Raw genomic sequence first — 15,933 nt, forward strand, 5'->3', positions numbered from 1 at the left:
TGAAAGTACGATGGGAGAGGTAGGATGAGATCCAGGATAGAGCTTTGTTCCGAATACCAAGAGTATGGAGAATGTGAAGGAGAAGAGGGTGGTCCACGGTGTCAAATGCTGCAGAGAGGTCGAGTAATATGAGCAGAGTGTAATGACCTCTGTCTTTGGCAGCATGGAGGTCGTCAGTTATTTTAGTGAGGGCTGTTTCCGTGGAGTGAGCAGTGCGGAAGCCAGATTGTAGAGTGTCTAGGAGAGAATAGGTGTTGAGAAAATGGAGCAAGCGAGAGAATACAAGACGTTCAAGGAGTTTAGAGGCAAAAGGCAGGAGGGAGACAGGTCGATAGTTAGAAAGACAGGTAGGGTCAAGCTTGCTGTTTTTGAGTAATGGTATGACTGTTGCATGGTTTGAAGGAGGATGGAAAGGTTCCAGAGCAGAGGGAGGAGTTAAAAATGTGTGTGAGCATAGGGATTATAGTAGGAGCAAGAGGTTTTAGGAGATGGGAGGGAATGGGGTCAGGAGGGCAAGTGGTAGAGGGAGAAGTGGCGATCAACAGCGACACATCCTCCTCTGAGACAGTGGAAAAAGAGTCAAGGAAGGCAGGAGGAGAGTTAGGAAGAGGTGTAGGATGGGAAGAAGAAACAGAGGGGATGTTCTGACGTATGGATTCCACCTTTTCCTTAAAATAGTCAGCAAAGTCCTGAGCTTAGATGGAGGAAGGAGAGGCAGCTGAGGGTAGTTTGAGTAGAGTATCAAAGACAGAGAACAGTCGGCGTGGGTTAGACTTGTGCATGTTGATTAGTGCAGAAAAGTAGGCTTGTTTAGCTTGCGAGAGGGCAGAGTTGAAACAGGATAGCATAAATTTGTAGTGAAGGAAGTCTGCGAGAGTGTGAGACTTCCTCCAGAGGCGTTCAGAGGAATGAGTGGAGGAACGCAGCATGCGTGTGTGGGAATTTAGCCAGGGTCTAGGGTTAGAAGGGCGAGTGCGGCAGAGAGAAAGTGGGGCATGTAGATCAAGAGAGGAGGACAAGACAGAGTTGTAGTTCCTGACCAGGTTGTCGGGGTCTGTAGCAGAGCTGAGAGAGGAGAGGGAGTAGCGTAAAGTGGACTCAAAGTCAGGTAAGTGAAAAGAGCGCAGGTTTCTGCAGAACCGGGGTGTAGATGGAGGTGGAGAAGGGGAGAAGCGAGATAGAGAGAATGAGATTAGATGATGGTCAGAGAGAGGAAAAGGGGAAATGGAGAAATCGGAGAGAGAGAAGTTCTTAGTGAAAACCAGGTCTAAGTAGTGGCCATCCTTGTGGGTTCTGGCAGCAGTCCACTGTTGAAGGCCAAAAAAAGAGGTTAGAGAAAGAAAGCGGGAAGGCCAAGGGAGAGAGGGGTCATCAATGTGGCAATTGAAGTCCCCAAGGAGAAGAACAGGGGAGTCTGAGGAGAGGAAGAAAGAGAGCCAGGATTCAAAGTGAGAGAGAAAGGCAGGATGAGTAGAGGTAGGTGGGCGATAGATGACCGCCACATGAACAGGGAGAGGAGAGAAAATCTGGACAGTGTGAGCCTCAAAGGAGGGAAAAGCAAGAGAGGGTTGAATAGGAAGGGTTCGGTAACGACAGAGAGAGGAGAGCAGGAGCCCCACGCCTCCACCCCTGCCATCAGTGTGCGGAGTGTGGGAGAAGTGTGTGTGTGACAGTGCGTGAAAGTGTATGTCTGTGTGTGTGTGTTTGTGAGTGACAGGGTGTTTGACACAGGGGGTCTGGGTTGGTGGTCTGTGCTCCCTGTTCTCTTCTCCTCTGCTGCCCATGCGCGACGCTCTGCTGTGCTCCAGAAGCCTGTGCGCATGCACTCCGGAGAACTGAGCGATGCCAGGTGCTTCTGCACATGCGTGGCATCCGTCAGCAGCGCCATCACTACTACACATGCGCGGCATATGTCAGCGGGCGTGTGGGGGGAGCGGCGGCCGTTAGGAGCGTGACGTCATTTCCGTTTTACATTTTCGTCTCCATGAAGGAGTTTTGTTCCATCAAAATTGACTAGGTGCCACTAAAGAAGTTTCACTTAAAAAAAAAAAAAAAATCACAAATTTGTGAAAACTCGCAAGTTAGCAAATTTGCAAAGAGAATATAAAAAAATTAGCAAATAAATGTGTCAACAATATTTGCACAATGTTCGCAATTTTTTTCAAATTTATTTCGAAATGTCAAAAAAAAATCCCACTAATCGAATTTCAACAAAGTCACCTATCAACTGACCATAGTTGCAGATAAAGGTGAAATACCAATGTACTGTAGCACTAAGGTCGGTCGCTTGCCTGCGAGTATGGGCTCTTCATCCATGTGCAAAGCAAGGAAAAAGCAGAAAATTAAGTAAAGTCAAGGAGAATTATTTAATGGAACCAGCAAAAAGATACAGCTACATTACGAGGTACAAAGACCCCCACCAACGCGTTTCGAGCGTGAGCTCTTTATCAAGGTGACCAACTAAGGTACAGTACTCACCAGTCTGCTTAAATACCCTTAAAACGTGCTGTCGTCCATTCGCAGTTCACTTCCTGAAACTCCTCAGGAGTGACGCATACGTAATGACGTCAGCACGTATTGTACAAACTAACACAACTTTATTGACAAAAAACACTCAAATCTTAAAAACGCAATATTCACATAGGAAAAGACATATGAGCACTAGATATCGTTTTCAGAACTAGAGAATCACAGGAAAACAAATATCAAATTAAAAAGAAACATCATAAATATATGAAAATCTCTAATCAAAGAAAATAATTATCTATCAAGTGGGTAATCTAGTAGCAATGTTTATAAGCATATACATAAACTTATTTAATGGTAATAGTAAGCATGTATGTCCACTTGAAAGAAAGAAACTGTATAATAAGCTGTATGGTAAGGAAATGAGAACTGAATCAATTCATTAATATAAATAATAATATAGTATGAAAAAAATGTATATATATCGTTATAATAATAATTAATAAATAATTAGTTGGTCATTATCAATTGAAAAAATCCCCTTTAAACTAAAGAATACTAAATTTGATTAAAGTTGAAAAATACATAATCAAAATGTTAAGTATCAATAACACACAAAAAAAATATATATATATATATTTGTGAACACAGAAGTATTTTGCAAGATGGGGAGTTCAAATAAAAAACCTAAGAATGATGTAAATATAATATAATTCATAATCATGAACAATCCCTCTAAGGATGCTACCTACACAATGTGGAATATTTCCTAAAGACATGAAGAGTTAAAGCAGTAGTACAAATTCTAAACATTCATTCTAAACATTAATTAGCGTAAGTAAGGCGCCAGATCCCAGTCAGAGTTGAGGCCATCTGGTATTCTTGTTTTGAGTGTGAAAATTCAATAATGTTCTCGTTTGCTAAGAGTTCCATCCTATTGCCCTCTCTGACTGGATCTGACACCTGCTCTATGCCCATATATGAGAACGTATCAATATTTCCCAATCTGCAATTGGTGAAATGTTGTGCCACTGGGTGAGTGAGGTCACCATTCCTTATGAGTCTCATGTGTTCCCTAATGTGGGATTTTAGAGCACGTGAAGTGCGACCCACATATTGTTTATCACATCCGCAGTTCAAAACAAACTGCGAATGTGGTATCACAATTGATAAATGATGTTACTGGGAACTCACACCCAGTGGCAAACGATGTAAAAGTAGAACCTGGGAGCATATATTTACATGAAATGCACTTAAGACATTTAAAGCTTCCTTTAGATAACCGCCTAATATTACAATTTTGTTTACTAGAAAAAAGACTTGGGGACACTGAGTTGGCAATGGTTCTGGCTTTTCTGAAAACAAATTGGGGACCCTCTGAATAAACATGTTTAAGAAGAGGATCTCCTGAGAGGATCTCCCAATGTTTTTTAATAATGTGTTTTAGCTGACCCACTTGAGTATTGTACGGAGTAATGAATAACGGTTGATTGGCCTTGGTGTCATTTTTCAAGCTCTTTTTTCTCTGTTTAAACAACAATTCTTCTCTGGTAATGTTATTGACCTCATCTAATGATTATTTTATATCCGTAGGTGAGTAGCCCCTTTCTTTTTGCTGGTTCCGTTATATAATTTTTTTAAGGGCAAACGCTCTCGTTGACTTTACTCAATTTTTTGCCTTTTCCTTGAGAAACAGTGCCTGCTTTTTCCTTGCTTCTATCTCTATCAGAAAAAACGGATGCACACCCCCCATTGGAAAAGAAGAATATTTGATATCTACAAGGACAACATCCACTCCAAATGTGAGTTATTTTATCACTGGCAAACACTCCATTCTGATGCTTTATGTTGGGACACTTTTATTTATTGTGTGGCCCCTTACTGCAGTGCTTGTGGGGGTCCTAGCCCACTAGTCAGATTACAATGGAGAAGTGATTCATGTTGGATTGTTTTCCACTTATTGATTACCGAGCGGTTTCATCTCAGGAATATCATATGAAATATTGAATGTTATAGTTTTCTGCAAATACATTTTGAGGCTTCTTTTAGAGCACCACACATTTTTTCCATTTTTACTTCATCCATGTGCAATGCCTTGACAGTACGCGGCAACGCCGCCTAGCAGTCGGTAATGGCGCATCAGGACTAACGCAGTGGGGTCCCTGCGTTTGGATGGGACTCACTCTTTGTTAATCCTACCTGCCTGAACCTGTCTGTAAGAGACACGCAATAAGAGTGAGACTGAATCCATCACTCTACCTGCGCGCCTCTAACAGGAGATTGTACAGCTTTTATTTTATTTTAATAACGCTGTATTGAAGCAGAGGGTCTCCGGACCTGAAATTAATGTGATTTAACTCTGGGGACCCCATGCTTCTCAAGTTACAAACCCAGTTATGGAGTGCCGGTATCCCCACCATGTTTAAATTCTCTCACGTCACGGACCATGTGATCGGGACATTTAAAACAATGCAGTGCGATACCAGCACCCCATAATGGGGCCTGTAACTCAGGAAGCAAGGGGTCCCCGAGGCTGAGATTAATGCTATTCAGCCCCGGAGACCCCCTGCTTCAATACTGTGTTATTAAAATCAAATAAAAGCTGTGCGATCGCCTATTAGAGGCGCGCAGGTAGAGTGACTGGTACAGTCTCACTCTAAGTGCGCATTGAAATGCAGGGACCCCCGCCGTGTTAATCCTGATGGTCATTAAGTCTCCTTACTGAGACCGCGAGCACAGATGAAAATAATACGGTGCCGCATCAGATTTAGGGGTGGCAGCACGACTAACCGTAATGCTGCATCTGTAGCACTAGCAGAAGGAAGTACACATCTCCATCCACTTTAAAAGAGATAAAGTACTGCTATTTACGGTTTTGTGGATACTAAATACATTGGTTTCTGTGCACATCTATCAAACAGTTTAAATTGACTCATTTAGATTTATCAAGGAAGAAATACAGTACTTCAGCGGAAATACTTTTCAAGATGACAAAACTAACTTTTCTGTAATCTTTCTAAGAATTAGTATGTATTTACACACAATTTTTGGGTAGTGTATACAACCTATGCATTTGCTTTCATAAGGCACTGTACATGTGCATCATACTTCGGATTCCTGAAATGTGCCACCTGTTAAATTTGACATGTAAATGTTTACTTGAAGGAAATGTCAGCATTTTAGCGATGCATTACCACACTCCTCACATAGGGGGCGAGTGACGAGGAAAGACCGACATTAACTAGCATTTAATTGTTCTTTTACGAAAGGGGAGTCAGGAAAACGACAGATCGAGTTTCAAAAGAATGATATAAGTGATGATATAAAAATCATATTTGGCTTATTTGTAACCACCAATTCTCACTGATCAGGAAGCACGTGACCTACAGATGTAGCAAATGTTATTTCACCCGCTGACAGGTTTTCATTGGGATATTCTACGTTAATCCCTGCCATTTAATCCTATGGAAAATGTGTGTTATTCTGTGTGATCTGGGAGTGCAATAACCTTTGTTGCATCTGCACATCAACCTCTTCAGTGCTTGTGACACTGACAATACTGTACATTGCAGATTCGGGTGTTGTGAAGGTCTGTTACCTTGGAGCATCTTTATATTCAGTCCAGTTGTCTTTCTGATGCCAGCTTTCATAGAGAGATTTGCCTTCAAAACCCTCGTCTGGACTATCAATCTAGAGGAAATGCATATAAACATGTTTTATTCACCACTAATAAACTGGAGCCAGGCAGTGCTCTATCATGTTACTTCTGTATGACAACTTTTATCTTATCTTTAACAGATTTATTGTGATATTTGGGCAATACTTTTTTTGTTAAATGCGAAACTCTTGTACAAAGTAATAAGTGGAATTAGATATGAAAATCTTATGAGATCAAACGGCTATAGATCTCCTACGCTGCCCTCTTTGGGGGCCCCAAGATGCTTAGAGCCGGGGCTCAGAGGTTTAGAAGGGATGTACATGATGGGAGATCTCTGAGCACAGTGACAAAGACAAGGGTGGGTATAGAGTGACAAAAAGAGAAAGAATGCATTTTCCCAGCCTCATTAAGCCAATAAAATTATTCAATTAAGTGTAATCCTTATTCTTTTAAATGGGAGTTTATGGGTACATAACCCCATAAAGCAGCAGTTTTCCCTGGGATCCCCAAGATGAGCATCAGAGGATCTCGAAGATGACCTAGGATTGTTTCAGGCTACCCCCTGATTTCTAAGACACTTACTGGAGAAGGTAGAGCCAACACTTCCTGGCATTCCAAGCGAAAGGAACCGAAGGGTCCCCCGAGCTGAAAATAGCACATTTCAGCTCTGTGGACTCCCTAGTTTCCATCTTAAAAAAAAACCAGATCATACATAAGTAAAAAAATTGCCTTTTGGAAGATGGACCGTTTCAAACGCTTGGAAACAGTTGCCATAGCGTCTCAGATTTTCAGATTAGCTCTGGCTAAAGCTTTTCCAGGTGACAACCCTGCTGTAAGTGCTATAAACAGTAGAGATGTGTGTGAATCTAACCAAATTTGGTTCACCTCTGTTTCCCTCAAACTTTCGAAAAAAAATCGCCAATTTCAATCAAACTTTGAGATTCTCGCGTGAAACTGTTGAACTATCAACCCTGAAATATGGGGTTTTGAGAGAGAGAGACATTTGTGGACATTTTTACCTGGGAAAAGTTAGATTTTTCGCAAATGGAACAGAATCAGCATATTTTACATGGTTTGCCAATATTTAAAGTTCGCACATCTCTAGTAAACAGCCTTAAAACTTAGACAAGTTTTGCCATTTAAAACTAGTGGGAAGTTGAAATAAATATAGTACATAATTTTAAACTCTAATACCAATTTAATATTCAAAAGTCACCTAATCAAGGGACAGGAATGTTGTTCTGTTTCTTATTTCTAACAGAGAAACAGTGTTTTGAATTGCATAACTTTATGTTTTATATAAATAAAAGGTGCGCAAGTTTTTTGTTTTTTTTGCAATTTTTGCCCCAAAAAACAGGTTTTGGCAGATCTTTTCCTAGGATTAGAAATGTTCCACTCGTACATCCGAATGAACTTTGAACTTTGCAAAGTCATGATTTTGAACCCTCCCATCCCTATTTAAAAATGCATTTCAAATGTAGCTATTATCATAATATTGTTATTTTCTTCATTAAAATAGATGCTGCAAGTATTTAGTTAACCGTGCTAGCAGTTTAATAGGTGGTAACAAGGACTGTGAAATGGAAAACATTAACATGTTCTAAACTGCTACCATGGTTTAGTAAATGATGCACAAAATGTTTTGTCAGCACTGCATATATCAGCACCTCGTTACAGTTCTCATTTGATAGCGATAATGGAGAGTGTGCGTCTTTTTCTTGTTCATGCAATTGCAAAAATATTCACATTCAATGAGGAAACGTCTTAGGCAGAGCAGACAGAAACCCAGTCTGTGATAATGTTCAGTAACTACACTGCTAAAACAAAATGCTACATTAATCTATTCAGGAGATCTACAGTATCAATGAACATTTTCTAGGCATATGCAGAAAAGAATATACATTAATTTTTACTTGGTTCAAAGCAATAAATAATTTATTTATAGAAAATGCATTTTTTGCTTGATTTTATAAGATATTGGGCAGAAAGCTATGTTAGTGATGCCATTCATTATTTACAGATGCAGTGAAATTTATCTCCAACCTGCCCAGCACTTGAGCGGGTGAACCTTGGACTAAGTGTGGCCTTATCACTGACAAGTGCAAAGCAGGGGTGGAATTTCCCAACCGGATTAACACAGCAGGGGTCCCTGCTTCTGTACGGAACTCCCGTTATGGGGTGCCTGTATCTCCTGCACATTTAAATGTCCCGTCACGTGGGTCGTCACACGGGATAATTACTCTTGCAGGAGATACCGGCATTCCATACGTAGGAGGCCTGTAACTCAGGAAGCAGAGGTCCCCGAAGCTTAAATGAATGCTGTTCAGCTTGGAAACCCCCTGCTTCAATACTATGTAATTAAAATAAAAACATTGCGATCACCTGTTAAGAGGCGCGCAGAGAGAGGGACCGATTCTGCCTGCTCTCTCTTAACAGCTCTTCCAGACTAATGCGGCCTGGTAGGATTAACACAGCGTTCCCATTCAGAAGCAGGGACCCCTGATGTGTTAATCCAGATGATCAATTAGTCTGGCCGTGGGGAATCCGCGATCTGGCTGTGGTCAGGCAGCTTTTCATCTGCAGTTTCTTTGCGGACTACTGCTAAATTAATCTGACTGCATCTGTAGGGGACATCATTCTATTTGGCACTGTATCATTGAATTAGGCAATCACAACATATAGTTATCAATTATCAGCGGAGCAAAGCACCTTCATCTTATTTTCCTTCAGGACGATTTAAGCAATTATTATGCTGCTAAAATTAGAAGACATAAGTTTGCTAACGAAAAAGTAGTTCGCCCCAAAATCATATAACATATGAAGTGCACATCTACATTTTGAGGGTAGAGATATAGTGACATAGCTCCCATTAGCGCAATGCTTGTGTGTTTTTTAATTGTAGTGCCATTGAAAGCAATGGTTAAGGAGATAAATAACCTGTGATAACGCATTATTTTGTACATGAACGGTGGTAACAACTTCTGCTACATATGTATAAACACTAACGCATCTACAGAGGGAAAGTATAGATTACAAGAAATTGCACTCAAGTATCTGAGATGTTACCTTAGTAAAGCACAAGAAGAACAAGGTAGAAGACAAACAGTGTACTGAGATCCTTGTAGTACAGTATATGAAATAGTAAATAAACCACAAAGTCTTCAGTAATATCCAGCATATAAAAAATGATAAAAAAGCCGTAAAGCAGAAGTACTTTAATCATATCCATTGCTGAGGAGCTGAAAAGCAAAACAACCCTGTAGAACTACATTAGGTTCTCATGACATCATAAAGTGCTGCAGGAGAATCCTTTATGACGTCATGGTTCTGTAGCAGTGATGCATGTAGTCTCCTTAAAGGAGCAGCTTTACATTGAACAGAACCAATACTGTATGTTTAATGGGCTAACCCTTGGTGATTGGTGATCATTACAAACCAAGGGAAATATAAGTATTTATACCACGGTTAATATTGTTTTATCCATCCCCAAGATATTAGATTTATGCACGACTTACAGTACATATGCCTACTTTGGATCAGATAGAGAGGAAGGAAATACAACACATTCTGCACTTCAGGTTACCCAGGACTTCAAACTGTACCTACTGTATTTAGCAGGTACACTACGTGGGTGCTGGGTCCTGTAAGACCTGCTGTACCTACTGGATTAAACAAATATATTTTTGTGTGTGATAAGGTGCATACTGTAGGTTAGGTAACTTCCATAAGAATTGTTTTGAAGTAAATGCATCCAGCAACTGTAGAGGAACTATAGTAGTACCTATTTTTATGTGCAACATGGTGGGTGGTCGGGGTTAATATGTTTACTAACATTTTAAGAATGACTAAAAATACTTTTACTTGTCTATCTCATATTTAAAAGGCATTCATTCCCTTCTCTTAACCTAATAAAGATATCACTATGATTAATTGGGGTTGGTCCTACATGAGACATTGGGGTTTATTTACTCAAGTGCACCGGCTGCAATATCAGGGCAAAAAAACTGAGCAATATTCATTAAACAAAAGGAATCCCATTGAAAGCAATATGAGTTTTGTCCCGTGATAAATCTGGGGGCAATTCTTTTGCACAGAGTTTTTATTCTCTATCAAATGCAATTGTTTTGCACAGATTTTGCCCCAGTTTTGCAACAGTAGATAAACCCTGTATATTTAGAGGTGCATTAGATGTTCAAACACAAATTGAGTTTTTAGCACTAGTGGCTTTAAGAAGATTATACAGGCTACTGTATATACACTAGGATGAAACACATTTTTTAGTCTAAAGCAGGGAAATCATATACTGTAGAGCAAATACTATCCAAAGTCATGGAAAAATGATTACTGTACCAAGGCAAATTTCCCTAGCCAATTCCAATCTGGCTTTCGCCCATACACTCCATGGTAACTACCCTGCTAAAAGTTTGTAATGAGATCCAGTGTGGAATGGAACAGGGACAACTCACTAGTGCAATATCCCTAGATTTTGCAAAGGTTTTTGATACTGTTGATCATGTTTCCTTGCTTAACAAACTCCAGAGCTCTGAAATAGGGAACCATGTTTAAACTGGTTTCATTCCTACCTAAGAGGTAGATCCCAACATGTGTCTATCTCGGGCACTAACTCCAACCCCTTGGATATCACCTGCAGTGTCCCGCAAGGCTCTGTTCTCAGGCCCCGTTCTCAGGCCCCTACTCTTCTCAGTGTTCATTAATGTTCTTCCTATAGATTGTAAGGAAGCCCCAATACACATGTATGTGGATAACACAATCTTATATGCACACAGCCGTAACTCTCTGATCTTGGACACGTACTTCAATCTGACTTTTTTGAGACTTGCGAATTGGATATCCCAAAACAAACTGTTTCTAAACACTGACAAGACTGTGACAATGGTATTTGGGTACGAGGCTAAATTTCTAAAGCTTCCAATGAAGGAGCTACAGTTCAGAACCAACTCTAATACTATCCTAGCCCCTGTTACTAGTTTAAAATATTTGGGCATATCGTTTGACTCCCATTTAACATTTGGGTTGCACATTAGTACACTGATGTCCAAAACCTATGCCGAACTAGGTGTACTGTACTATATAAGAACAAATCCTCCCTAAGTCTGCTGGTCAGAAAGTGCATCGTACAGCAGATGCTGATGCCAATTATAGACTATAGGGACATATTATATGGCACGGCACCCCAAACACCTCAGCAAACTTGATACCCCCTAAAACTCAATATGCCGCTATGTCCTCCAATGCAATTACAACACACATCACTGTGAAATGCTCAAAGAACTAGATTGGTCATCACTTGAGTCTATGCGCAAAGTTAATCTTTCCTGTTTTGCCTTCAAATACTTTCTGGGCAAGCTACCCACCTATCTGAACAAGCTGCTCACCCCTACCACATGCAGAACTTATCATCTGAGATCTGATGCCAAAAGACTGTTCATGGTATCAAGGTTCAACAAAGTATCCGGCCGCTCCTCCTTCTCTTACCGTACACCCCAAAACTGGAACAGTCTTAGGAGACTCTCACTGCCGCCACCAGTCGAAGTTCTTTCAAAACTACAGCTGTCTCACATTTTTATCTGGTCTGTAACTGTAATATACGCCTATAATATATATTATCTTTAACTGTGCATACAATGTCTTGTATATAATGTACTGTATAACCCTTTTCACTCATTGTAACTATGTATCTGTAACCATGTATTTGTCATTATAACTCTGTGCCCAGGACATACTTGAAAACGAGAGGTAACTCTGAATGTATTACTTCCTGGTAAAACATTTTCTAAACAAATATGTTTTAGGAACCCATTTCCACATTGTCCTGCTATTTATACCTGATGACCATAATGCCGGCACCTGATGATATTGTACCCCAGTGCACAAAGTTCTTAACACACTTTTACACTTATAATTCCTTTAATCTAACACCATAAACACTTATTAACACTGATAAACACCATAGGCACTAATACACATACTGTAGGCCTACAGTATATTTACTATTTGCAATAATTCTGGGACTACCAGCACCAGATGAATCTAGGAAAAAATCCCATTGATTTTAATGTATTGATTTTGATTTTGATTGAAATTGATTTTAATGGGATTTTTTTCTTTCAATGAAAAAAAACAGTGCAGCTGTTTTGCCTCAGAATCGTACCAATTTTTCCTTGAAATATAGAGGTATATGCACCGTATGTATATAAAAAAAAATCCAAATTGAAATCAATAAAATGTCTTTCTTTGATATAACTTGTTAATTCTTGTCCTAGAATTGCTCCCCTTTACTTTGATACGTATGCCCTTAAGGCCCCTGGATCTTAACCTCTTTAAGGCCCATTTTTACAAATCAGTCTTCTGCCTTAAGCCACCTTCCAAAGCTGGAATACACCTTACATTGACTTGTATGGGGTGCACAAACTATTGGAGCTGCCCCTGCCTGCTCCCCCTGGTGCTCGCGCCTCCCCTACCTTGTTTTCCGGCATCAAATGGCATTGCGGGGTAATTTGACGCTGCGTTGCCATGTCGACGCGTCAGCACGCTTCTGAATCCCGGTAAGTTGAGAGTTCCAGAGGCCTCACGCGATCCCCCGGCATTACATTAAATACCTTGGGGAAGAGCGCAGGACCTCTGCAACCGCCCGCACACACCGCCCCCCAGGAAAATCTCGGACCCCCAGTTTGCGCACCCCTGTTGTATGGTATTCCATCTACAAGTGCACCAACTCTAACACTGGTTGTGGGCAGCACTGTCACACATACATTGGGTGGGTTGGCTTCTGTGGACACTGGGAGGTTGAGTGCCCAGGGCACCTCAGTAATTTGGGGAAAACCCCACTAGTGTGTGGACAGGGTGTTGGACTGAGGGTATGGTGTGTAGGTAAGGCCGTGCGAGGCCACGTTCTATTCCATTGCATTTTAGTAAACCTGTTATCTATACCATTGTGTGTATTCTTGTATTGGGTCCTGTGACGGGGTTTTCCGACATAGTAGGATCCCGCACAGGTGGAGGTGCTGTCACCAGACGGATAAGGTACACCCCAGGTTCCCAGCAGCAGAGGTTCAGGCCTCCTGTGAGCCTCAGGTAACACACCACACACTCAGTAGCCACCACATATCCCATAGGGTGGGGGAAACTCTGCTACATGTGAAAATGGAGTCTTGACACATAAAGGCTCTTGACCTGCAACTCATCACAACAAACTGATCACTTCAATTATAAATTTGTTCATTTTTTATTTTTTTTTGCAATAAATTACAAATGTATTGTAATAGTCTAGTTGATAATTACCTCTCTTGTTAAGCGGTAGACCAGCTGATACATTAGAGGTGTACAATCAATTCTCAGAGTATAATTCCCTGTAAAAAAAATAGTATATTTCAGAAGTAATTTTTCAGCCCTTATTTTCAAGTTGATAACTGTCAGATATAGTAATTAATTAGATGAAATCAAAAAAGTGTTGTAAAAAAAAATGTTTGTTGCATTTTGCCCACAGACAAACTGGATGTTGATGCACATACACAGTAGTCGTTAAGCAATAGCACCTATATAAATGAAAGACGTTCTTATTCAATATAACGTAAAGCTATCTGAATTTTTTTAATTATATACTTTGCATATATTTCTATTTTCTTGCTAATTATGAAATACACATTTGGATTCTGGCAGAGAAACAAAATAATCCAATCTATTACACTTCAATGAACATGGTGCTTTGTATTCAAGGACACTGTAAAATGTGTATGTTTCAATGTATTTTCCCCTTGCACAATATTGATTAAAAAGAAATACTTTGATTGAAACCTCTCATATGCATCACAATAATTAGCATACTTGAATCACAATGGAAACACTGTACAAATGTAGCCAGATTTACTGCGTGCGCTGCCGGAGGAGGCTGCGGAATCCTGACCGCGGCATCACCCGCCAGCAGGAAATGTCTCCATGTCTCCTAACCATTTAGAGGAACGGAGCCCCCAAGGCAGCCGCGGTTTTTACTGTCCCCGGCAGCATTTTACTGCAGCATTTTGCTTTTCTTCACGCAGCTCTGGGCGCAGTGAGTCTGGTAACAGCTGTACGTTGCTACATTTAACACAAGGAAACTGGTTATAAGTGTTTTTGATGTACAGTATACATACAGTATACTGTACCAAACACAGCAGTGTCCCTGCAAAGAGATGGATTTCATAAAGGTCTACAACTAACAGGGGCTTAACTGGAAATGGGAGGAAATAATTTCACTCTGGTGAAGTGAGAACTACTGAGTTTTTACCTACTTAGAATTGCAACAAAGACAATATAAATATGCAGGCTTAAAGCAGTCTTAGAAATGTCACACTTTTGAATATTAGGTTTACAGTACAATGTTGTCAACCTTTAAAGAGGAACTCTCTCATTTGTCAGCTGTAACAGATGGATTCTCTGTATTACAGTGAAAACGGCATTTTGAGTGTTTTGGTTTTTGACTGATCTATTATTCCAATTAGAAGTGAATAATATTGAGTGCTGCCAATTACTTTTATAAGCAGCTTTATTTAATGCAATACACAGTATGCACATGGTAAACTAAATGTGTATGTAACCCTCCATGCCCGACTCCTAAGGTGTTTACATCATCTTGCAATGTTTGGCTACTCTGCGTGGATTACTGTGACGGAGGCCGCTGGCTGGGCTATGAGATATCAAGGATGTAGAATAATGGTCGTCAGGAACTTTTGTAGTATAACTGTCTTTTAAACATGTCCCCAGGCACGGGGACTGCTCATACACTTATTGACAACGTTGTACTGGGTTTAATAACAGACTTATATAAATACAGTGCTTACACTGGTGCCCACTCTTAACACTCAAATGGAGGTGCGTTGACTTAGTTGCTCCTTATCTGGAACCTGGCCCCCTTTCGTTGCTGCGGGATCTTTATCAGTATTTCTCCGGTTACACTAGGCCCCTATGGGAATCCTGTTTGGTCCTCTGTAAGTGACCACAATACCTTTGGCCAGTTTGGGAACTGACACTTCCATATATTCTGAGAGGAATATTATGTGCATCTGCGGTTAGAGCTGATCCGCCGACACACAGGAGTCCTCTTTTCTGAGGCCCGCTGTGGCATGCCGTTTTCTGATCTTTGAGGTAGATTGAACTCCATTATCCTTCTTCTGGGATCCTAACTTAGAGGGGCACTGTCCCTACCAACAACATAATAAAGTGGGGGGCCTAGTCTGTACTACTACTTTATTGACATACCTATGCACTCTTTCCGAGGCTCCCTTCCTCGTGTCCTCCGGGAACCTAACTTCTAGATCCTCCACCCTTTCTTATATACCCTTTCTTACATCAGTATCCCCATGGTAACACAGCGTGGGGGGCAGCACACACTCTCCCACTATTACTTTCACACAGCAGCCTGGTTAATCCATTGAGGGGGGTTACATGTATTTAGGTAAATAATGTCTACCTTCGACAGAGGAGTCAGCATTGATATAAGCCACTGCTCGTTTTTGGAGTATTTTTACATTTTCCTATTGGAAAGAAATATTGGAAAAACAATATTTTTGATAAAGGACCTAAACATTGCAATATCAACATACGTTACAAGAATAAGGATAACAAGGAGGTTGGGAACATATGTTTTCTTTTCATACCAGTCAAACACATGCCATCAAGTTCTATTTACTTATACTTTTACATTGTAAAAGTTTGTAAATGTAACTCCTAACATTATGGAAGATGACATCTGTTTTACCATTCCTGCAACAGCCTGACCCTGTTAATTATTGACCTTATAACACAGCTAGCGT

General features: G+C 40.5%; 1 protein-coding gene across 3 annotated transcripts in view; it reads right to left on the reverse strand.

The window, feature by feature from the left end:
• LOC142490359 (glutamate carboxypeptidase 2-like) overlaps positions 1–15,933 on the reverse strand; it is a 123,567-nt gene that overhangs the window by 30,968 nt on the left and 76,666 nt on the right. For 2 of the 3 annotated variants that reach the window (XM_075592546.1, XM_075592547.1), the window contains exons 12-14: positions 15,591–15,654; positions 13,427–13,494; positions 6,065–6,156 (exon numbers count right to left, since the gene is read on the reverse strand). In XM_075592546.1, coding sequence (XP_075448661.1) covers positions 6,065–6,156; positions 13,427–13,494; positions 15,591–15,654 — 224 coding nt within the window. The remainder of the gene's footprint in view (positions 1–6,064; positions 6,157–13,426; positions 13,495–15,590; positions 15,655–15,933) is intronic. The other variant, XM_075592550.1, reaches the window with a different exon arrangement.

This window comes from Ascaphus truei, chromosome 3 (genome assembly GCF_040206685.1).
Source record: "Ascaphus truei isolate aAscTru1 chromosome 3, aAscTru1.hap1, whole genome shotgun sequence".
Taxonomy (NCBI): Eukaryota; Metazoa; Chordata; class Amphibia; order Anura; family Ascaphidae; genus Ascaphus; species Ascaphus truei.